At 46.4% G+C, this 24,775-nt stretch overlaps 1 protein-coding gene across 1 annotated transcript; it reads left to right on the top strand.

The window, feature by feature from the left end:
- The first annotated feature begins 392 nt into the window (after nucleotides 1-392).
- PSMB5 (proteasome 20S subunit beta 5) lies at nucleotides 393-11,319 on the top strand. The gene is made up of 3 exons (XM_066342972.1): nucleotides 393-622; nucleotides 1,600-1,906; nucleotides 10,816-11,319. Exons 1-3 carry the CDS (start codon nucleotides 425-427, stop codon nucleotides 11,100-11,102), a joined length of 792 nt encoding a protein of 263 aa, XP_066199069.1. The 5' UTR covers nucleotides 393-424; the 3' UTR covers nucleotides 11,103-11,319.
- Nucleotides 11,320-24,775: the final 13,456 nt, after the last annotated feature.

Genomic DNA, 24,775 nt, shown 5'->3' with positions numbered 1-24,775 from the left:
GCTTGGACACCTGGCTGGGCGGGAACAAATTACCTCTAAACTTTCGGAGCCACTTTTCAACCAGTCACGCCCTTCTCAAAGATGGCCGACCTCACTTCCCTCCCTCAACGTGGACATTTCCGATCGCTTCCTAGGAATTTTAAATTAACTTAACCCCGTACTGCTTACATGACAAAACCTAAAATGGCAGGCATATCCCTTTAGAATTTAAGGGTTGTGAAGCCATTTGTTCTTCTTTTGTCTCGGTGAAAACAGTCCCTTGCGTCTCTATTTATATACTTTTTTTGGAGGCGTGGTTGCCAGGAGTTAAAATGGCTCCTCCCTTGGATAGATTTAATAGGAAGTGAAGCTGTGACGGCAAGACGTTGACCGGCCGTTATCAACTAGGCGTTCGCGGAGGCCGTTCCTTCTGCCGGTACTAGACATGGCGCTGGCCAGTTTATTGCAGAGTTCGCTGCGGGTGAACCAGTCCGGTTTTTTCGGGCTCGGCGGTCGTGCGGAACTGTTGGACCTGGGTCCAGGTAGTCCCAATGATGGGCTGAGCCTGGCTGCGCCCAGCTGGGGTGTCCCAGAGGAGCCGAAAATCGAAATACTTCATGGAACCACTACCCTGGCCTTCAAGGTGGGAACCCAGCTGCTGAGCCGGACTGAGGCCCGCGCGCCGGCGCGCTTTCCGGACCCGAGTGCATAGTGGCCGCGGCCACTTAGCCCAGGAGGCTCGGGCCTCTTGTCCCAACGCCGGCGGTTTCGCTGTCTCATCGCCCCGGGAGGCCTCGGTTCTCGCCCCGGCCCAAAAGTGTGGCGGTGGGGCTGAGGGTGAAAGGGAGAAAGAACCTGATGCGCTTCGGTTGATTCCTAGGCGACCTCAGGTTGCTTCTTTCTGCCTAGAAAAGGAGAGGCCGCGGTAGCAATGAACTTGGGCAAAGGAAAGGCGGTTGTATCCATTCACCAGAAGTTTTGGAAACTGACTTGCCTACTTGGCGAGGGTGACCGGAACGCTGGGACGACAGGGGCAGCTTGGGAGGGAGCTCTGTACCAGGAGCGAGACTCTTGGGGTTCCTGGCCCAGCTTTACAGTAACTAGGTCCGCGATCTTGGCAAGTCATTCTATCTTATTAAACCTGTTTCCTCGTCCAAGAAAATGAGAGAAATGCTATTTATACCCATTGCACAGGATTGATGTGAAGCTCAAGTGACATTACATGGAAAGGCATATTGCAGCGATTTTCAATCTTTTTCATCTCATGGCTCATATAAACTAGTAACTAAAATTATGCAGCACAGCCAAAAATACATTTTTTACAGATCTGAAAAAAATAGGTATGATTTTGATTCATTTACTCCGAACAGCTATTGTATTGGCTTTTTGTCATTTTTTAACTTAACAATCTAAGAAAAAAGTGGTCAGTACCCCTGACTAAATAGTCAGGTATTGCATGATTTAAAAATTCTTGTAGCACAGAAGTTGAAAATTGCAGGTATCTGTGAAGTATAAAACGACAGAGAAAGATATGTCTGGGTTTACATTGATGCAAACAGAAATGTCAAGATGTGTTTGGTCTAATGTGGCCTGCTTTGTGTTTTCCTCTGCCCTTAACAGTTTCAACATGGAGTCATCGTTGCGGCAGACTCCCGGGCTACAGCAGGTGCCTACATTGCGTCCCAGACAGTGAAGAAGGTGATAGAGATCAACCCCTACCTGCTGGGCACCATGGCCGGAGGTGCAGCGGATTGCAGCTTCTGGGAGCGGCTGTTGGCTCGGCAGTGTCGAATCTATGAGCTTCGAAACAAGGAACGCATCTCAGTAGCAGCTGCCTCCAAGCTGCTTGCCAACATGGTGTATCAGTATAAAGGCATGGGGCTGTCCATGGGCACCATGATCTGTGGCTGGGATAAGAGAGGCCCTGGTGAGTTAAGCTTCAAACACATAGTTCGTGGGCTAACACTGTAGAGGAAAGGTTAGTTGAACAGATGAGTGAAAGAAAAGGAGTTGGATTGGTGCTGAGGATTTGTTGATTAGTTTCAAAACCCTTCCTTCTCCTTGTTAAAGGAAGGTACTGTATACTATAGGAAAGGACATGGAGTTAAATCAGCTGTGTCTACCCATGTGGCTGTAGGCAGGTTGCTTATTTTCCAGTATCTGTTTCATCACCTGTTACATTGGTTAAATGAGGTAATACACATAAAGCATGTAGTTTCTGGCACATAATGTTTTTGCTTCTATTCTCTCCCATAAAATAATAAGACCTACAAAGAGTGTATTTGAGAATTGAAGTGCATAGTGATAGACATAAAGACTCTAGGTAGTGTTTTCTTTTTTTTTTCTTCTTTTTTTTTTTTTTTTGTATTTTTCTGAAGCTAGAAATGGGGAGAGACAGTCAGACAGACTCCCGCATGCGCCCGACCAGGATCCACCTGGCACGCCCACCAGGGGCGATGCTCTGCCCACCAGGGGGCGATGCTCTGCCCTCCGGGGCGTCGCTCTGCCGCGACCAGAGCCACTCTAGCACCTGGGGCAGAGGCCAAGGAGCCATCCCCAGCGCCCGGGCCATCTTTGCTCCAATGGAGCCTTGGCTGCGGGAGGGGAAGAGAGAGACAGAGAGGAAGGAGGGGGAGGGGTGGAGAAGCAAATGGGTGCTTCTCCTATGTGCCCTGGCTGGGAATTGAACCCGGGTCCCCCGCACACCAGGCTGACGCTGTACCGCTGAGCCAACCGGCTAGGGCCAAGGTAGTGTTTTCTAATAGAGATAAAATGTGAGCCATGCATGTGATTTAATTTGTTTTATTTATTTATTTTATTTTAATTTTAAGTGATGGGGGAGGTAGATTGACTCCCACATGTGCCCCGACTCGGATCCACCTGACAACCCCCATCTGGGGCTGATGCTCGGCCTATCTGGGGCCATTCTTTCAACCAAGCTATTTTTAGCACCTAAGATGGAGGCTCCACGGAGCCATCCTCAGCAACTGGGCCGGTGCGCTCAAACCAATCAAGCCATGGCTGTGGGAGGGAAAAAGAGAGAGAGAAGAGGGAGGGGGGAGAAGGAGATGGTTGCATCTCCAGTGTGCCCTGACCAGGCATCAAACCTGAGACTTTCACACACCAGGTGAACACTCTACCACTGAGCAAACTGGCCAGGGTTACAGACATGTGATTTTAAATTTTCTGATGGCTATAGTAAAAAAGTAAAAAGAAGCCCTGGCCAGATAGTTCAGTTGGTTAGAGCATTGTCCTGAAGCATAAAGGTTGCTGGTGCAATCCCTGGTCAGGGCACATACAGGAACAGTTAATGTTTCTGTCTCCCCCTCCCCCACCTTCCTCTTGCTGAAATCAATCAATAAAATTTTTTTTAAAGTTTTTTTTCTTTTTTTTAAGTTTTTTTTTATTAATTTTTAGAGAGGAGAGAGAGAGAGAGAAAGAGAGAAGGGGAAGGGAGGAGCAGGAAGCATCAACTCCCATATGTACCTTGACCAGGCAAGCCCAGGGTTTTGAACTGGCGACCTCAGCGTTTCCAGGTTGACACTTTATCCACTGTGCCACCACAGGTCAGGCCTCAATAAATATTTTTTTAAATAGCCTGACCAGGCGGTTGCGCAGTGGTTAGAGCATAGGACTGGGACGTGAGAACCCAGGTTTGAAACCCCAAGGTCATGGCTTGAGCTCGGGCTTGTCTGGTTTGAGCAAGGTTCACTAGCTTGAACCTAAGGTTGCTGGCTTGAGCTAGGGGTCACTCGGTCTGCTATAGCCCCCGTCTTGACCCCCATCAAGGCACATATGAGAAAGCAATCAATGAACAACTAAGGTGCCGCAACGAAGAGTTGATGCTTCTCATTTCTTTCCCTTCCTGTCTGTCTGTCTGTCTCTATCTGGCCCTTTCTCTGTGTCTCTCTGTCTCTGTCACACAAAAGTAAAAATAAGGAGAAATTAATTTTAACCATTTATTTTATCTATTTCCACATGTGGCATTAGGCCCATTTCAAGTGCTCAATAGCCACATGTGGCTAGTGGCTACTGTATTGGACATGAAACTAATGTCTACAAAAAGCCTGACCAGGTGATTGCGCAGTGGTTAGAGCCTCGGCATGGGATGCAGAGGACCCAGGTTTGGAACCCCAAGGTCGTTGGCTTGAGCACAAGCGCATCTGGCTTGAGGGTGAGCTCACCAGCTTGAGCATGGGGTCGCTGGCTTGAGTGTAGGGTCATAGATATGACCCCATGGTCTCTAACTTGAGCCCAAAGGTTGCTGGCTTGAAGCCCAAGGTTGCTGGCTTGAGCAAGGGGTCACTCGGTCTTTTGTAGCCCCCCGGTCAGGGCACATGAAAAAGCAATCAGTGAACAACTAAGGTGCTGCAACGAAGAATTGATGCTTCTCATCTCTCTCCCTTCCTCTGTCTGTCCGTGCCTCCCCTATTTGTCCCTCTCTCTGTCCCTGTCTCTCTCACTAAAAAAAAAAGGAAAGGAAAGAAAAAAAATTAGTCATTTCTCTTTTTTTTCCTTCCTTTAGGAGTCTTTGGCCTAGGTAGGAGGAGCCTTGATGCTCATCTTCTTTCCTTGCGATATACTCAACCTAGGTCAGTGGTCCCCAACCTTTTTTGGGCCACGGACCGGTTTAATGTCAGAAAATATTTTCACGGACCGGCCTTTAGGGTGGGACGGATAAATGTATCACGTGACCGAGACAAGCATCAAGAGTGAGTCTTAGACTAGGGGTCCCCAAACTTTTTACACAGGGGGTCAGTTCACTGTCCCTCAGACTGTTGGAGGGCCAGACTATAAAAAAAACTATGAACAAATCCCTTTGCACACTGCACATATCTTATTTTAAAGTAAAAAAAAAAACGGGAACAAATACAATATTTAAAATAAAGAACAAGGCCCTGGCCGGTTGGCTCAGCGGTAGAGCGTCGGCCTGGCGTGCGGGGGACCCGGGTTCGATTCCCGGCCAGGGCACATAGGAGAGGTGCCCATTTGCTTCTCCACCCCCCCCCTCCTTCCTCTCTGTCTCTCTCTTCCCTTCCTCTGTCTCTCTCTTCCCCTCCCGCAGCCAAGGCTCCATTGGAGCAAAGATGGCCCGGGCGCTGGGGATGGCTCCTTGGCCTCTGCCCCAGGCGCTAGAGTGGCTCTGGTTGGGGCAGAGTGATGCCCCGGAGGGGCAGAGCATCGCCCCCTGGTGGGCAGAGCGTTGCCCCTGGTGGGCGTGCCGGGTGGATCCCTGTCGGGCGCATGCGGGAGTCTGTCTGACTGTCTCTCCCCGTTTCCAGCTTCAGAAAAAAAATAATAATAATTAAAAAAATAAATAAATAAAGAGCAAGTAAATTTAAATTAACAAACTGGCCAGTATTTCAATGGGAACTATGGGCCTGCTTTTGGCTAATGAGCTGGTCAATGTCCGGTTCCGTATTTGTCACTGCTAGCTATAACAAGTGATATGACGCGCTTCCAGAGCCGTGAGGCGTGCGTCCCGCGTCACCAGAAGTAGTACTGTACGTGAGCGACGCCGCGCTTTGCGGTGGTCTCACTGACCACCAATGAAAGAGGTGCCCCTTCTGGAATGCGGCGGGGGCCGGATAAACGGCCTCAGGGGGCCGCATGTGGCCCGCGGGCTGTAGTTTGGGGACCCCTGTCTTAGACAGTTGTAACAGAGGGAATCTGGTCATTTTTTAAAAATAAAACATCGTTCAGACTTAAATATAAATAAAACGGAAATAATGTAAGTTATTTATTCTTTCTCTGAGGACTGGTACCAAATGGCGCACGGACTGGTACTGGTCCGCGGCCCGGGGGTTGGGGACCACTGCCCTAGGTCTTATTCTATCATCTCTGAAAAGAAATTCTGTAGTTTCCTTTCCAGTATGTAAAAACATTGTCAGGAAGTTTAGCCTTATATCTGATGTCAAGGCTGTATCAGCCAATTTTGAATGTACCTTTAGTCAAGTTGAATACAGCTAGTCATTTTCTGTGTAATTTCCCCCCTCAATGTTTAAAAATATTCTTTCCTCCTATTGTTTTTTATTCATTCATTTACCTGCTTATTAAATGGCTAGTTTTCCTGTTGAACAACTGGGATACACATCACTTTTTCACTTGCATTGCAGTACACCAATTCACTACTCATTGAAAAATGAGTGAGGAGATTAAAAAGTGGATGTGAGCCTGACCAGGTGGTGGCACGGGATAGAGTGTTCAGCTCGCGTCGCTGAGTGTTCAGCTTTGAAACACTGAGGCTGCTGGCTTGAGCATGGGCTCACCGGCTTGAGTATGGAGTTGCTGGCTTAAGTGTGGGATCATAGACATAACCCCATGATCGCTGGCTCTCCTGGAGCCCCCCAGTCAAGACACGTATGAGAAAGCAATCAATGAACACTAAAGTGCCACGACTAGGAGTTGATGCTTCTCATCTCTCTCCCTTCCTGTCTCTCTCTTCTTCTCTTTCTCTTTCTCACTCTCGCTTAAAAAAAAGGGAGGGCGGTTATGAAACAGCACTATACACCTTGTATGGTCCAGGAAAGCATTTTGGAAATGCTGCTTTCTACCCTTAGCTTTGGTGTGTTAAGGTGAGGGAAATAGTGTAAGAGTGTACAGAAGCTGGCTAGCAAGAAAAACTTGGGAAGCTAGAACATACTAAATTGTACCTTCTCAAGAAGCCTTCCTGACAGCCTCTCCCATTCAGGATGAGTCAGCTTCTTGCTTCAAGAAGCAGAGTGACAAAGGATCACAAATTACTTAGTACAAGGCTGAATGAGAGGAATACCATTGTTTAAAGAAACAAAATGCTGAAGGGGATTTGAGGAGGACGAGATTACTTCTGACGGGAGGGATTGGGGAAGACTTCTTGGATAGGTGGTAGTTTTCCAAGATATGAAAATGGGAGGATAGAAACATAATGATCAAAGGAAGAAAGCATGAGGTTTTGGGGACAGTAATTACGAGTCCAGTTTAATTGGAACAAAGGGTGTGTGAGAGTAGTGATGCATAAAGCCAGAAAGGTAAACTGGAACCAGATGGTGAGCTAGCTAGGAAAGGTAACAGCAGCCTGACCTGTGGTGGTGCAGTGGATAAAACATTGACCTGAACCACTGCAGTTCCCAGTTCAAAACCCTGGGCTTACCCAGTCAAGGCACATATGGGAGTTGATGCTTCCTGCTCCTCCCCTCGCGCTTCTCTCTTTCTCTTTGCAAAATGAATAAATAATATCTTTTAAAAAAATGAAGAAAGATAATGGCAGTGGGATTGAGGAGATAGATAGATTGGGGTAAACATTAGAACATCTGAACCTGAAAATTGATAAGGGCAGTGTTTCTCAATCTGGCTTGCATTAGATCACCCAAAGAACTTAAAAAAAACAAGCCTCATGGCCTTGGCCAGGTAGCTCGGTTGCTTGGAACATCATCCCAACTTGCCAAGGTAGCAGGTTCAATCTGCGATCAGGGCACATACAGGAGTCAGATAATGACCACATAAAAGTGGGATCAATGTTTCTGTTTCTCTCCCTTCCTCTCTCTCTGAAAAATCAATAAATATAAAGTTTTTTTGTTTTGTTTTTTTACTGAGAGAGACAGGAAGGGGGAGAGATGAGAAGCATCACCTCATAGTTGTGGCACTTTAGTTGTTCATTGATTGCTTCACATATGTGCCTTTACTGGGGGGCTCCAGCTGAGCCAGGGACCCCTTGCTCAAGCCAGCAATCATGGGGTCATGTCTATGATCCCACACTCAAGCCAGCAACCCCACGCTCAAGCCGGCGACCTCGGAGCTTGACCTTGGGACTTCAGTGTCCCAGATCGACACTATCTGCTGTGCCACCACGAGTCAGGCTAAATAAAAAAATTTTTAATTAAAAGCCTCGTGCATGAGCAGGCGGTGGCACAGTGGATAGAGCGTTGGACTGGGATGCAGAGGACCCAGGTTCGAGGTCGCCAGCTTGAGAGCGGGCTCATCTGGTTTGAGCAAAGCTCACCAGCTTGGACCCAAGGTCGCTGGCTCGAGCAAGGGGTTACTCAGTCTGCTGAAGGCCCGCGGTCAAGGCACATATGAGAAAGCAATCAATTAACAACTAAGGTCTTGCAACAAAAAACTGATGATTGATGCTTCTCATCTTTCTCCGTTCCTGTTCCTGTCTGTCTATCCCTCTCTCTGACTCTCACTGTCCCTGTTAAAAAAAAAAAAAAAGCCTCGTGCTTATCCCCCACCCCATGTCAGTTAAAAAAAATACTCTGGGTAAGTTCTAGGCATCTTTTTTTAACAACTTCCTAAGATGATTCTAATGCATAGTAAGAGTTGAGAACCACTGAGATAGGAAAAGGATTGGTGAAACCATTGGCAGAATTTGAAAACACAGGAGGAATTGTGTTTTGGAGGGGCACAAGTTTGGTAGGTAATGGAAAGCCATTGATAGTACTTGAGGACAGAATGTTTGAATCTGAGCTTTGTGACAAAGGCAGAGGTCTACCAGGCAGTTGGAATTAATAAAAGTTTTATTAAAATCTTTGTCTAAATTTTCATTTATACCAGAGGTCAGCTAACTTTTTCATACAAGATCAAATAATAAATATTTTAGGCTTCCAGTCAATATGGACTTTGAACTAAACTACGCTGCACCCTGGCCACGTAGATTGGTTGGTAAGAGCTTTGTCCCTAAGCTCAGAGGTTGCCGGTTTGATCCCCTGGTAGAGGCAAATACAGGAACAGATTGATGTTCCTGTCTCTTTCTCTCTCTCTCCCCCTCCCTCCCTCCCTCCCTCTCTGAAATCAATAAAATAAAAAATAAACTCTCCTGTTTTAGCACAAAAGCAGTCATTGAGAATACAGTATATACGAGTAGGTGTGGCTGTTCCAATAAAACTTTTTTTTTTTCTTTCATTTTTCTGAAGCTGGAAACAGGGAGAGACAGTCAGACAGACTCCCGCATGCGCCAGACCAGGATCCACCCGGCACGCCCACCAGGGGCGAAGCTCTGCCCACCAGGGGGCGATACTCTGCCCATCCTGGGCGTCACCATGTTGTGACCAGAGCCACTCTAGCGCCTGAGGCAGAGGCCACAGAGCCATCCCCAGCGCCCAGGCCATCTTTGCTCCAATGGAGCCTTGGCTGCGGGAGGGGAAGAGAGTGACAGAGAGGAAAGCGCGGCGGAGGGGTGGAGAAGCAAATGGGCGCTTCTCCTGTGTGCCCTGGCCGGGAATCGAACCCGGGTCCTTCGCACGCTAGGCCGACGCTCTACCGCTGAGCCAACCGGCCAGGGCCCAATAAAACTTCTTACAGAAACAAGCAGTTGGCCTGGCCAACCCCTGGTGTATACCAGCACTCTCCAATACCAATAAAATGTGAGCTGTGCATGTAATTTTAAACTTTATAGTAGCCACATTTAAAAAATTAAAAATAAATATTAATTTTAATAGTATATTTTATTTAACCCAATAGATTCAAAATATCATTTCATCATGTGGTTCTAGCTTTATTTTGAATGCTCAGTAGTCACATGTGGTTAGTGGTCCTACATTGGACAGTGCAGGTGTTTAAAATATGATTTAAAAAATGATTTGGAACTCTAGGCTTTATTCTCTACTGTGTGATGTATGTCTTGTGCCCCAGATAGTTTAAACTTTGAGGGCTAGGATTGTTTTAAATATTAACTCTCACAGAAATTATGTGTTTAAATCCTAAGTCATTTGAATTATACTTGCTTTCATTTTTCTTTTTTTAATTTTTTTTATTTATTCATTTTTAGAGAGGAGAGAGAGAGGGAGAGAGAGAAACAGAGAGAGAGAGAAGGGGGGAGGAGCTGGAAGCATCAACTCCCATATGTGCCTTGACCAGGCAAGCCCAAGGTTTCGAACCGGCGACCTTAGTATTTCCAGGTCGACGCTTTATCCACTGTGCCACCACAGGTCAGGCTTCTTTTTTTTTTTTAGCATGAGAGAAAGAGATAACAGGGCAGATAGACAGGAAGGGAGAGAAATGAGAAGCATCAACTCAGTTGTGGCACCTTAGTTGTTCATTGATTGATTTCTCATATGTGCCTTGACCAGGGGGCTCCAGTCAAGCCAGTCACCCCCTTGCTCAAGCCAGCGACCTTGGGGTCGAACTGATGACCTCGGGGTTTTGAACCTGGGTCCTCAGTTTCCCAGGCCAATGCTCTATCCACTGCACCACTGCCTTATCAGACTATACTTGCTTTTCAATTGCACAAAGAAGACAGACAAGGCATTTACTACAATGTGAGGTGAGATGAGGTGATATGTTATAGAATTCTGGAATCTTAATATTTAAATTGATTTCTTCAGCTTTTTTAAAGTGATTTTATTTTTATTTTCTTACTGATTGATTTTCTTTTTAGCGAGACACAGAGAGGAAGGGAAAGAGAGAAAAGCATTCATTTGTTATTCTACTTAGTTGTGCAGTCATTGGTTACTTCCCAAATGTACCCTGACTGGGGATTGAACCTGCAACCTTAGTGGGTTTTGGGGTTTTGTTTTGTTTTTTGTTTTGTTTTTGAGAGAATGGCAGGGAGAGCGAGACAGGAACATTGAGGTGCTCCTGTAGGCGCCCTGACTGGCAATCAAACTGGCAACCTTCACGCTTTGGAACATTCCATCCAACCAAGCTATCCAGCCAGGGTGCACCCTTGGTGTTTTGGGATGCCTCTAACTGAGCTAACTGGCAGGGCCTTAAAGTAATTTTGTAATAGTGCTTTTTTCTTATATGTCTGTTGGTCTTCCCTGGGTTTCAAGAGTGATGGAGATCTGTTGCTTTGGAGGATGAATTAGATGTCAAAGGGGTAGTCATTTGTTTTCCTGCTAACCTCATTTTTCTTTCCAGGCCTCTACTATGTGGACAGTGAAGGAAACCGGATCTCAGGGTCCATCTTCTCTGTAGGTTCTGGCTCCGTGTATGCATATGGGGTCATGGATCGGGGTTACTCCTATGACCTAGAGGTGGAAGAGGCCTATGATCTGGCCCGTCGAGCCATCTACCAAGCTACCTATAGAGATGCCTACTCGGGAGGTGCAGTCAACCTCTACCATGTCTGTGAGGATGGCTGGATCCAAGTCTCCAGTGATAATGTAGCTGATCTACATGAGAAGTACAGTGAATCTACCCCTTGAAGGAGGGTGGATGTCGCTGCTTGCGTTTCTTGGGGTGACTGTTTTTTGTAATGTGGGTACAGCTCCTCATTCTATAGGGAGGTATCCCCAGTTGTTTTGATTGTTTTTTTTTAAGCTCTGGTACATTGACCTCTGTGTGTTACCAGTTGTTAATGAGCTGCTGCAGTGATGATCTGTTTTACTTTCTTGGATGTTAACATTACACTACTCAACCTCAGCTTGTGTTGTGTCTTTTGTCCACATTACAAATAAGTCAGGACAGTAGGAGGGAAGTGACTGTAATTACAGGAAACAGTGGTGTAAAGACATTGTCTAGTGAATACATTACCGTCCCCACTCATGAAGCTGATAACAAAGGAGAAGGAGAAAGAGGCAGGGAGGAGGGAGAGACTTCCCGATTCCGTTTGCAAAGAGATGAAAAGTTGATGAGGTGGAAAGATGCACAGGGCTGTACCAGACAGAGCTGCAGAGGGAAGAGCTCTCACCCTGTTGTGGGGGAGGGTAGATTGGTGCGACATGCAGAGCAGGAAGGTGAAGGAGGTAAACTTGCATTTTTAAGCCAATTGGGAAGGGAAGGCTTGGACACTGGGGAAAAAGGTGACTAAAGGTAAGTGTGAAAGCAGTAGTGACCACAAGCTTGGTAGCTCTCCAGTGTACGTATGTTAGGGACAGAGGGATGGTGGTGGCAGGCTGCAGCACAAAACTCACTGGAACATGTGAGTGGGGAAGAGGCCGTGCTGAGAGAGAAAGATGGCTGATTATCACACCCAGCACAGAAGGGGTTCCCAAGCTATCGTGGCAGCAGATGGCAAGGCCTTCTGTTAAAGAGAAGACAGACAGGGGACATGGGGATTGATAAGAGAAACCTTTTAAAAATAGTAGAGAGAGGCATAAACAATACTGCTTTGTGTTTAGTTAGCAAGAAGGAAGAAAGTGGTTGCTGAGGGGGATGTCATATTTTGAGGCTGAGGGTTTGGGAGCGGTCATAAAAATACCCATAGAGCAGGGGTAGTCAACCTTTTTATACCTGCCGCCTACTTCTGTATCTCTTAGTAGTAAAATTTTCTAACCACCCATGGGTTCCACAGTAATGGTGATTTATAAAGTAGGGAAGTAACTTTATAAAATTTATAAAGCAGAGTTACAGCAAGTTAAAAGCATATAACAATAATTACCAAGTACTTTATGTCAGATTTTCACTAAGCTTGGCAGAATAAATCTTTATAAAACAACTTACTATAGTTAAATCTATCTTTTTATTTATGCTTTGGTTGCTCCGCTCCCGCCCACCATGAAAGCTGGAACGCCCACTAGTGGGCGGTAGGGACCAGGCTGACTACCAGTGAGGGTAGGACCTCCCTGTGCTGTGGCTACTTTCCCTTCTTTCACCTTCCCTTCCCTCTCAGCCTATGCAGTCGACTTATTGATTGATGAGGGCTGTCCGACAGGAACTGATTGAGGCTTGTTAATTGCATTTGTCAAATGCAGGGAAATTGGGCATTAGTGAGACTGGGGAAGGGAGTTTTGAAAACAAATGACTAGTGCCTAAGAAGATTTATTCTGCTGAAAAATGCCTCAGGAGCCTCTGGAGTCAGGGAGATGCTAGAGTTGACTTGGACCTACACTGCAGGTGAGACAAGGAGCCATCGGCCAGTGGTGAGCTGAGTGAGAGGCGAGGTACATCCTGCTCTCACGTAGGACACTGGTTTGCAGGTCTTTTTAAAAATTAGAACCTTTCTTTAAAAATGAACTCTTACAAGAAATCCCAACACCTAAAAGAAACCAAATCAGGTTGAAACAGTTGAGGGATCCAGAGCCTCCACCACCGAGCTTCTTCCTGGAGCCACTTTCCACCGTCACCACCTGTCCATCCTGCCCCAATGCGTGTACAGACTCCCCGGCACCTGGAGCCCCAAGGAACACAATTTGAAAATAAGTGCCTTGGGAAACAACCTTGTGGGTGGAAAGGAAGCTGAAGGTTGAATTCTTTTACATGACCTCAGAGAGTATAAGGTTCCTTAGGCTCTTAGCCCATGAACAGAATGTTAGTCTGGAGAAAAGAGATGGGCTTGGAGATGCTGCCCTTGGCCTGGTTTTGTCTCATACCTGACTTCAGCAGTGGTTTGTCCGTTAAAGTAAAACCTGCCCTGGCTGGATAGCTCTGTTGGTTAGAGCTTCATCTGGAAGCACAGGGGGTTGTTGGTCTGATCCCTGGTCAGGGCACATACAGGAACAGACTGATGTTCCTACTTCTCCCTCCCTCTCTCTAAAAGCAACAAAATAGGCCCTGGCCGGTTGGCTCAGTGGTAGAGCGTGGGCCTGGCATGCAGAAGTCCCGGGTTTGATTCCCAGCCAGGGCACACAGGAGAGGCACCCATCTGCTTCTCCACCCCTCCCCCTCTCCTTCCTCTCTGTCTCTCTCTTCCCCTCCCGCAGCCTAGGCTCCATTGGAGCAAAGATGGCCCGGGCGCTGGGGATGGCTCCTTGGGCTCTGCCCCAGGCGCTAGAGTGGCTCTGGTCTCAGCAGAGCGACGCCCCGGAGGGGCAGAGCATCGCCCCCTGGTGGGCGTGCCAGGTGGATCCCGGTCGGGCGCATGCGGGAGTCTGTCTGACTGTCTCTCCCTGTTTCCAGCTTCAGAAAAATACAAAAAATAAATAAATAAATAAATAAATAAAATAAAAGCAATAAAATAAACAATAAATAAAAAAATAATAGCCGGACCAAGTGGTGGTGCAGTGGATAGAACATCAGACTGGGATGCACAGGATCCTAGTTGGAAACACTGAGGTTACTGGCTTGAGCACAGGATCATAGACATGACCCCATGGTCACTGGCTTGAGCCCAAGGTCCCTGGCTTGAGCAAGGGGTCACTTGCTCTGCTGTAGCCCCCTGGTCAAATTACAAATGAGAAAGTAATCAATGAACAACTAAGGAGCCACAATGAAGAATTGATGTTTCTCATCTCTGTCCCATTGTCCCTATCTGTCCCTCTCTGTCTTTGTTACAAAAAAAAAAAAAAAAAAAAAGGAAAGAAAGGAAAGAAAAGAAAAGAAAAAAACCTAAAGAAAGAAAGAGAAAGAAAAAATAAAAACCTATTCTTCACTAGCTGGGTCCTTATGTTCAGGCAAGAAAATGCAGAACTAACAGTCCCATGTTCTGTTCCTGTCCTCTACTGGATCTTGGATAAAAGCAAGACGCAATGGAAAATATCAATTTATGGTTGTTTTTTTGGAAACTAGAGCAGAGATAGAGGAAAACTAAGACCCCAGTCCAGTGCCATCCCCCATGTGCAGTGGGGTTTCTTGCTGCTGGAGACTGGTGAGAAGTTGGCTTTGCAGTAATGTGTTTCCGCTTGTGTGGGATGATGGATGCTGCATAGGGTTGGAGAGGTTGGTGAGTGGAGTGTACCACCAGTTCAGGGACTCCCATCAGATTCAATTTCCCAGTGCAGTCCTCTTGACAAAGGATGATGGAAAATAAATTGCCTTAAATAGCTGGAAGATTAATTTCTCTTGGCAGTTCCCAGGCATTCAAGGGACAGGGCTTTTTAAGTGATGTCTGACAATTTCTCCTCCTTCCACAGATAGCACAGTAACACCAAAATCTAACTCCTCAGGGTAGGCGATGGGACTAATCTGATTAAATAGGGAGCCAACACTCCTGGAGGCTTTGTGCTTTCTCTTGCTAGCAGGGTTGAAGGCAGATATGCCTGATAGCATCTCCACACAAGGCAAGGGAGGGCTGTGGGGAGTAGCCCTGCACTGCGGGGTAAGTGGGATGTTCATGAGGGAAGGTGAAAAGGTAAGTGAGGACATGGGGAAGAAGGAGGAAGGGCACAGTGAAAGCAAATCAGGGACCAAAGCATAATAGTTACTGAGTGTTCACTCTTTAGGCAAAACCAGAAGGTCAATGTCTCTTGATATCCTCCTCAGCTGGCAAATGAAAAAACTGTCAAAGCTGTTTGGGGAGTGGAAGTTTATATCTATTCAGGAGAAATAAAACAACAGATTTATTCTGGTCCACAGATTCAATGTGGTTTGCCTGGTAGGAGAGAGAAGCAGGAGGTGGAATGAAAAGAAAGTAAGGTAACTGGAGGGAAACTGGGGGAAGGAAGCATTGCCCTTGTCTCAAGTAAAGAGGATGAGTACAATTAGGTTTTTTTATTGTGATTTTTGTTTGTTCTGGTAGAAAAGCCTCCTGCCAGGGCTAGAACAGAAGATTAGTTACTTTGAAACTGACCAGCAGTAGTGAGCACAAAACACGACTAAGGGCTTCATGATTTAAAATATAGGTATAATGGAACCAAGCATCTCTGTCTTTTGTTTGTTGCTTGTTTGTTCTTTAAATTCTAGTTTCCCTTCAGGAAGCCAGAATCATACTGGGAAATCTTTAATTATAGTGAGCAAGAGGAGAGAGCAAACACAGCAGCCAGACTGCCCTGATCAGCAGCTGCCCCTCTGTTTCCCACTCCCACTCTCCTCCACCGACTGTCCATATCCCTGTAGTGCTCCCCAGGCCTGACCTCAGAGCCGAGTTCTCGCTTCCAGGGGCTATGGCCCCACTGAAGCATTTCAATAAAAACCATTTCTAAAATGTCCCATTCGCAGCTATTAGTGGGTCAGGCAGAAGAAATTCTACCCATGTCAGCTTCTTGGGTTTATTTATTTATTTATATATTTATTTTTAAACGTGTCCATTTCTTTTTTTATTATTATTATTTACAGGGATAGAGAGAGGGATAGATAAGGACAGACAGACAGGAACAGAAAGAGACAAGAAGCATCAATCATCAATTTTTCATTGCGACACCTTAGTTGTTCATTGATTGCTTTCTCATATGTGCCTTGACTGTGGGGCTACAGCAGACCGAGTGACCCCTTGCTCGAGCCAGCGACCTTGGGTCCAAGCCGGTGAGCTCTGCTCAAACCAGATGAGCCCATGCTCAAGCTGGTGACCTTTGGTATCTCGAACCTGGGTCCTCCGCATCCCAGACCGACGCTCCATTCACTGCTCCACCACCATGTCAGGCTTCTTGGGTTTATTTAACCCAATTTATTTCTCCCTGAAGCTTTTGCCTCAGTTAGGTGCCAAGCCTAACTTGGTGCTTAACCCTCTATAGTTCATATTTAGCTACCATCAGCCATGACTATCTGACCTAGTTTATTTGATAGGAAATCAGCCATTATGATTCAATCTTTTCTGATACCTCCGCCTACTCCTCACCCCACCATCCTCTCAGGCTGCCCCTTCTTTCGAATCTCTCTTTGTTTGATATCATGTTTTCTCTCTGTTATCTCACTTTATAAACATTTCCTTTTCTTTCCTCCACAGAATTTAAATAAAAACCAATCAATCAATAAACCAAGTGCTGCTTATGGGCTTTAATGTAACAAGAAAAGGTTATCATTAGCTACTGGGTGCCAAAAAAACTGGTATTGCAGAAGGAAACAGGTGGACTGTGAGAAAGCAAGCTAGAAAGAGCAAGAGACAAATGAGAGACAAACAGAAAAGTGACTTGTGGACAGCAAGAGTAAGATTGAGCAAAGTGGAGAGGCAGACATGGACACGCAGAGAAGATGGATGGAGACATTGACGGGCAGAGGTGGACTGTGAAGGGGGGTCAGGGAGTGGGAGAGGAGACTCAGAAGGACAGTGATAGAGAGAGTGGGCAGAGAAAGAGGGAGGAAGGAAGTGGCTGGAAGCTAATGCACAATGAAACATGTCCCCCTGGAGACAGATAATCTCTCCAGCCATACATAATGAACACGTGCTTCTCTGTGTGTTGCCCCTGTACTGTCACAGTCACTTAGATTCCGCAAGAATCTCTCCATGTCTACACCGCTTGTGCAAGGTTGAAAAGATGTGAGCTCTCTCAGCATGACCTCAATCCAGCCAGGCCAAAGACAGAGAAGTAGAAACCTCTATCAGAAGAGGAGCAGGATAAGTGAGTCAGGATCACAGATTCAGTAACTTTTTAAAAAATTTTTTAAAATTCATTTTAGAGGGGAGAGAGAGAGAGAGAGAGAGGTAGAGAGAAAGAAAAGGGGGCAGGAGCAGGAAGTATTAATTCCTATATGTACCTTGACCAGACAAGTACAAGGCTTTGAACCAGCGACCTTAGTGTTCCAGGTTGACGCTTTATCCCACTGCGCCACCACAGGTCAGGCAATTCAGTACCTTTTTTTTGTTGTTGGTTTTTCTGAAGCTGGAAACAGGGAGAGACAGTCAGACAGACTCCCGCATGCGCCCCACCGTGATCCACCCGGCACGCCCACGGGGGGCAATGCTCTGCCCACCAGGGGGCGATGCTCTGCCCCTCAGGGGCGTCGCTCTGCTGCGACCAGAGCCATTTTAGCGCCTGGGGCAGAGGCCAAGGAGCCATCCCTAGGGCCCGGGCCATCTTTGCTCCAATGGAGCCTCGCTGCAGGAGGGGAAGAGAGAGACAGAGAGGAAGGAGAGGGGGAGGGGTGGAGAAGCAGATGGGCGCTTCTCCTGTGTGTCCTGGCCGGGAATCGAACCCAGGACTTCTGCACTCCAGGCCGACGCTCTACCACTGAGCCAACCGGCCAGGGCCCGATTCAGTACCTTTTAACATTTTATTTCATTATTTTTTTTTTGTATTTTTTTTTTTTTCTGAAGCTGGAAACGGGGAGAGACAGTCAGACAGACTCCCGCATGCGCCCGACCGGGATCCACCCAGCACACCCACCAGGGACGAAGCTTTGCCCACCAGGGGGCGATGCTCTGCCCATCCTGGGCGTCGCTATGTTGCGACCAGAGCCACTCTAGCGCCTGAGGCAGAGGCCACAGAGCCATCCCCAGCGCCCGGGCCATCTTTGCTCCAATGGAGCCTTAGCTGCGGGAGGGGAAGAGAGAGACAGAGAGGAAGGAGAGGGGGAGGGGTGGAGAAGCAGATGGGCGCTTCTCCTGTGTGCCCTGGCCGGGAATCGAACCCAGGACTTCTGCACGCCAGGCCGATGCTCTACCACTGAGCCAACTGGCCAGGGCCTAACATTTTATTTTTAGCTTCATTAAGAGGCCCTCTCCCTTCACCCCATCCCCTCTGGCCACACAGCTTACACATCCCTAGCACATCCTCTTTTTTCTCTCTATCTATACCCAGGGCCAAGGTTGTTCACATGAGAGGGGCCACAAACTCCCAGAAAGACAGGAATAGGCCCTGGCCAGTTGGCTCAGTGGTAGAGCGTCGGCCTGGTGTGCAGAGGTCCCAGGTTCGATTCCCCACCAGGGCACACAGGAGAAGTGCCCGTCTGCTTCTCCACCCCTCCTCCTCTTCTTCCTCTCTGTCTCTCTCTTCCCCTCCCACAGCGAGGCTCCATTGGAGCAAGGATGGCCCCGGCGCTGGGGATGGCTCCTTGGCCTCTGCCCCAAGCGCTGGAGTGGCTCTGGTCCCAAAAGAGTGACGCCCCGGAGGGGCAGAGCATCGCCCCCTGGTGGGCAGAGCGTCGCCCCCTGGTGGGCGTGCCGGGTGGATCCCGGTCTGGCGCATGCGGGAGTCTGTCTGACTGTCTCTCCCCGTTTCCAGCTTCAGAAAAATACCAAAAAAAAAAAAAAAAAGGAAGACAGGAATAGCAGATGCTTCATCTAAGAAGAAAATAAGTAGGTCCAAGTAGGAAATGTGGATAGACCACAAGGGTCCAAAATCAAGGGGATGTTTTTGCAGCTTTTCTCCCAGCCTAGTCTCAGTACCCTCACTATCCCAGGGCACCATACACTCTAAGTTCCCCAGGCACATAGAGTAATACATAGGCCATTTTTCACGGCAGCTCATCTCAAGTGGCGACACACAGTGTTGTCTGATTCCATTTCTTTTAAATCAATTTTTAGAGCGAGGAAGGGAGAGACAGAGAGAGAGAGAGAGAGAGAGAGAAAGAAACATCAGTTTGTTGTTCCACCCCCTCACTCATTCACTGGTCGCTTCTTGTATGTGCCCTGACTGGGAATCAAACCTACAACCTTGGCATGTCGGGATGACACTCCAACCAACTGGGCTACTGTGCCAGAGCCTCAGTGTTGTCTGCTGAGAGGGAATCCACTGAGCACCAGAGTTCTGTGGGGGGGTTCAAAATCACCCTGTGTCCCTTGAGCCTAGAGGGTGCACTGACAGCTTAATCTTTAGAAAAAAAAGCAATGGAGCATTTTAAACCAGAATAACAGACTAAACATAGTCCTATATCTCTATGTACCTTCCAAAGAGGAAAAATGTGCTTACAGGTGGGTTAGCTTTGAGACAGTAGAGCCCAAGTGTGGTCCATGGCTAGAGTGGCAATGTTCCACATCTCATTTAAACAGACTTAGGCCTGTGCCATATCACAGAGCATCTATGTACGGTCTCTGGTTGTTTCATGATCTGTCTTCCTTTTCAGTTAAACACTTCCTATACTGTAATTTGTCCCCAATATCTAGCACAGTGCAGACTACTCAGTAGAGATAATATAATGTACTTTTTTGTGTGTGACAGAGAGAGAGAGACAGAGAGAGGAACAGACAGACTGAAATGGAGAGAGATAAGAAGCATCAATTCTTGCCTGACCAGGCGGTGGCGCAATGGATGGAGCGTTGGACTGGGATGCCGAGGACTCAGGTTCGAGACCCCGAGGTTGCCAGCTTGAGCGCGAGCTCATCTGGCTTGAGCAAAATAAAAAATGCTCACCGGCTTGGACCCAAGGTCTCTGGCTAAAGCAAGGGTTGCTTGGTCTGCTGAAGGCCCGCGGTCAAGGCATATATGAGAAAGCAATCAATGAACAACTAAGGTATCGCAACAAAAAACTGATGATTGATGCTTCTCATCTCTCTCCGTTCCTGTCTGTCTGTCTCTATCTATCCCTCTCTCTGACTCTCTCTCTGTGTCCCTGTAAAAAAAAAAAAAGAAGCATCAATTCTTTGTTGCGGCACCTTAGTTGTTCATTGATTGCTTTCTCATATGTGCCTTGACCCGGGGAGCTACAGCAGACAAAGTGACCCCTTGCTCAAGCCAGCGACCTTGGGTTCAAGCTGGTGAGCCTTGCTCAAACCAGATGAGCCCACGCTCAAACTGGTGACCTCGGGGTTTATGAACCTGGGTCCTCTGCATCCCAGTTCGTCGCTCTATCCACTGCGCCACTGCCTGGTCAGGAGTATATAATGTACTTTTAAATAATAAATGAATGAGTGAATGATATCACTATGTTGTCCTTATGCTAGTGAGTCTTACCTTTCTCAGCATTGTAAATCTGTATTATTGTTGAATTTCAAGATGCTATTCAACATACTATGAAACAGATTCATTTTTTTAATTAGGACAAATTAAAATTACTTGGTTTAAGGAATTTTTAAAATGTTATGCCACCCCCTCATTATAAATGAAGACAACTCGGTGTCATAAAAAGTGGTATTGCACCTGACCAGGCGGTGGTGTAGTGGACAGAGCGTCAGACTGGGAAGCAAAGGACCCAGGTTTAAAACTCTGAGGTCGCAGGCTTGAGCGTGGGCTCATCCGGCTTGAGTGCAGGGTTCCTAGCTTGGCTGTGGGATCATAGACATGACCGCATGGTCACTGGCTTGAGCCCAAAGGTCACGGGCTTGAAGCTCAAGGTCGCTGGCTTGAACAAAGGGTCACTCGCTCTGCTGGAGCCCCCCGGTCAAGGCACATATGAGAAAGCAGTCAATGAACAACTAAGGAGCTGCAAAGAATTGATGCTTCTCATCTCTCTCCCTGTTTGTCTGTCCTACCTGTCCCTGTCTCTGACTCTCTCTCTCTGTCTCTGTCAAAAATATAAATAAATAAATAAAAAGTGGTATTGAGAAGCAGTCCTGCCCAGTCACTCCTTACCCAGATTCTGAAGTCCCGCTATCTTTCTCTTCAAATGGCAGGATTCGTCTCACACAAAATATGGTCAGCTTCTGAAAAACAGCTCCAGGTGTAGCTCTGTAGATCATCTCCCTGAGCGTATTTTGTTTTGTTTTCTTAGATATATGCATAGCCTGAGCTGTGGTGGTGCAGTGGATAAAGTGTTGACCTGGAATGCTGAGGTCTCTCGTTTGAAACCCTGGGCTTGCCTAGTCAAAGCACATACAAGAAGCAACTGTGAGTTGATGCTTCTTGCTCCTCCCTTTCACCCCCACCTTTCTCTCTCTCTTTCCTCTCTCTAAAATCAATAAATAAAATCTTTTAAAAAGAAAAGAAAAGGTATGTGGACAGAAGCTTAGCTGATACCCAAGCTTGGTCCCTGAATGTCAGGCGCATGAGTGAGTTGCTCTTTACAAGGGAAGGACTAACCATTGACAATCAAAGAGAGGAAGTTGTATTACCAAGCCCTACACCCTTAAAACAGAAACAAGCCACTTTTCTTTGGATTTTGATTTCCTTCACAATCTAGAATTGCTGCCACTTGTGTTTCTTTCACCTGTTTAAAAAATACTTTGAGGCCCTGGCCGGTTGGCTCAGCGGTAGAGCGTCGGCCTGGTGTGCGGGGGACCCGGGTTTGATTCCCGGCCAGGGCACATAGGAGAAGCGCCCATTTGCTTCTCCACCCCCGCCCCCTCCTTCCTCTCTGTCTCTCTCTTCCCCTCCCGCAGCCAAGGCTCCATTGGAGCAAAGATGGCCCGGGCGCTGGGGATGGCTCCTTGGCCTCTGCCCCTAGAGCGCTAGAGTGGCTCTGGTCACGGCAGAGCAGCACCCCGGAGGGGCAGAGCATCGCCCCCTGGTGGGCAGAGCGTTGCCCCTGGTGGGCGTGCCGGGTGGATCCCAGTCGGGCGCATGCGGGAGTCTGTCTGACTGTCTCTCCCCGTTTCCAGCTTCAGAAAAAAAAAAAATACTTTGACCCTGGCCAGTTGGCTCAGCGGTAGAGTGTCAGCCCAGCGTGTGGAAGTCCCAGGTTCGATTTCTGGCCAGGGCACACAGAAGAAGCGCTCATCTGCTTCTCCACCCTTTCCCCCTCTTTCCTCTCTACCTCTCTCTTCCCCTCCCGGAGTCAAGGCTCCATTGGAGCAAAGTTGGCCCGGGTGCTCAAGATGGCTCTGCCTCAGGCGCTAGAATGGCTCTGGTTGCAACAGAGCAATGCCCAAGATGGGCAGAGCATTGCCCCCTAGTGGGCATGCTGGGTGGATCCTGGTCGGGCACATACGGGAGTCTGTCTCTGCCTCCCCGCTTCTCACTTCAGAAAAAAAAAAAAAAAAAATGCTTTTACATCCTTAGTGGTGTTTATTAACATGCACTTGGAATTTTCTGAAAAATTATAATGGAGTCCTAAAATCAATTAAAAAATCCCAGAGTCCATAAGACCATTTCCTTATCTTAAGAAAGAATTGAATCTATATATATCTAAAACAAAAAATGTTATTTATTTATATTTTAATTTTGAAATGTTTCAAAACTTCAGAAAAGTTGAAAAATAACACAACAAATATCTGTATGCCCTTTATATAGGTTCACTAATTTATCATTTTGTTACATTTCTCTCTGTATACATATCCATTTATTTAATAAAGTTTATTTTTACTGAATCACTTGAAAATAAGTTACAAAGATCCTGACATTTTACCTCAGAATGTGTCTTCTAAGGACCAAAATATTCTCTTAAAAAACTACAATGCCATGATTACACCAAGAACTTTTTTTAGATTAAATGAGAAGCAGGGAGGCGGGGAGGCAGAGAGACAGACTCTTGCATGCACCCTGACTGGGATCCACCCGGTAAGCCCCAAACCAGGCAACGCTCTGCCCATCTGGGGGCCACTGCTCTGTTGCTTGACAACCAAGCTATTTCAGTGCCTAAAGTGAGGCCATGGAGCCATTCTTAGTGCCCAGGGCCAACTTGCTCGAGCCTTTGGAGCCATGGCTGTGGGAGAGGAAAAGAGAGACGGAGAGAGACAGAGAGAGATAAGGGGTAGGGGTGGAGAAGCAGATGGTTGCTTCTCCTGTGTGCCCTGACCAGAAATCAAACCTGGGACTTCCACATGCTGGGCTGACACTCTACCACTGAGCCAACTGACCAAGGCCCCAAGAACTTTTTTTTTTTTTTTTTAATTTTTTTTAAATTTTATTTATTCATTTTAGAGAGGAGAGAGAGAGAGAGGAGAGAGAGAGACAGGGGGGAGGAGCTGGAAGCATCAACTCCCATATGTGCCTTGACCAGGCAAGCCCAGGGTTTCGAACCGGCGACCTCAGCATTTCCAGGTCGACGCTTTATCCACTGTGCCACCACAGGTCAGGTCAAGAACTTTTTGATGTACAGTAATCATATCATCTAATTAACAGCCCATATACAAATTCCCAGCTGTCTCAATAATGTCTATTATAGCTTTTTTTTCTTCTAATTTAGGATTCAATCAAGGGTCACACATCACATTGAACTGTTATATCTTTTTAGTTTCCTTTAATTTAGAATAGGTCTTCATATTTATTTGTGGTTTTTTTTTTTTAGTTGTTTTTTAAAAAAAATCATTTTAGAGAGGGAAGACAGAGAAAGACAGAGAGAAAAGGGGGGAGGATCAGGAAGCATCAATTTCCATATGTGCCTTGACCAGGCAAGCCCAGGGCTTTGAACCAGCAACCTCAGTGTTCCTGGTTGATGCTTTATCCATTGTGCCACCACAGGTCAAGTGACCTTCATATTTGTGTATATGTATATGTCTTTTATGACATTTATACTTTGTAGATTCCAGGCCACCATTCATCTTGTGCAATCTGAATTTGTCTGATTCTTTCTTCATGGTGAGATTCAGGTAATACATTTTTAGCAAGAATATTACCTAGGTAATATTGTATACTTTCCATTGCACCATGTCAGATGGCATATACTGTCAATTAATTATATTATCGATGATGCAAAGTTTGCCTGCTAGGTTTCTCTATTGTAGAAGTATGTTTGCCCTTTGTAATTAATTAGTAAACTAATAATATATTATTTGAGATCATCCTATTTTCCCACAATTTTGCACTCATTGGTTTTAGCATCTATTCATGATCATTTCTGAATCAATTTTTGTATTGGTGGTTTCCAAACATTGATTTTTCAAATTCTGTCACTTCTACATATTTTGGCTGGCAATCTATCTTTCTTCTTCTCTTCTTCACCTTCCTCTTCCTCCACCTTTTTTTTTTAAGATTTATTTTTTTAAATTTTATTTATTCATTTTAGAGAGGAGGGAGAGAGGGAGAGAGAGAGAGGAGATAGAGATAGAGAGAGAAGGTGGGAGGAACTGGAAGCATCAACTCCCATATGTGCCTTGACCAGGCAAGCCCAGGGTTTTGAACCGGCGACCTCAGCATTTCCAGGTCGACGCTTTATCCACTGCACCACCACAGGTCATGCTTCCTCCACCTTTTTTTGCACTTATCTATGTTTAATTTTATTTTTATTGTATTTTAATTTTTTTGTGTTCATCATACTATATTTTACCGGCCTTTAAAGAAAAGCCTCTCAGCTGTTTATATCATTTCTTTTGCATTTAATAATCAGTCAAATTCAGAACTTTTTTTTTTTTAATCAAATCTGCCCTCATTCCTGGTACAGCAAAAACTCCTTTGTTTGCTCTTCCTTGAGTACTGTTCAGGGTTGCCTGCTCTCTTCCTTCTCTTTTCCTTTGCATTATCTTCCATTTTTTTCTCTTTCTTTCTTTCTTTCTTTCTTTCTTTCTTCTTTCTTTCTTTCTTTCTTTCTTTCTTTC

The sequence above is a fragment of the Saccopteryx leptura genome, chromosome 6 (assembly GCF_036850995.1).
Source record: "Saccopteryx leptura isolate mSacLep1 chromosome 6, mSacLep1_pri_phased_curated, whole genome shotgun sequence".
NCBI classification, from domain to species: Eukaryota; Metazoa; Chordata; class Mammalia; order Chiroptera; family Emballonuridae; genus Saccopteryx; species Saccopteryx leptura.
The sequence above is the reverse complement of the archived record's forward strand: the minus strand, read 5'-3'. Positions and strand labels throughout refer to the sequence as shown.

What these genes read in the sequence shown, in the direction of transcription:
- PSMB5 (XM_066342972.1), top strand. Translation starts at nt 425, where the DNA reads ATGGCGCTGGCCAGTTTATTGCAGAGTTCGCTGCGGGTGAACCAGTCC. An exon ending in CCACTACCCTGGCCTTCAAG is followed by an intron (nt 623 to 1,599) that starts GTGGGAACCCAG and finishes TGCCCTTAACAG; the next exon opens with TTTCAACATGGAGTCATCGT. An exon ending in CTGGGATAAGAGAGGCCCTG is followed by an intron (nt 1,907 to 10,815) that starts GTGAGTTAAGCT and finishes TTTTCTTTCCAG; the next exon opens with GCCTCTACTATGTGGACAGT.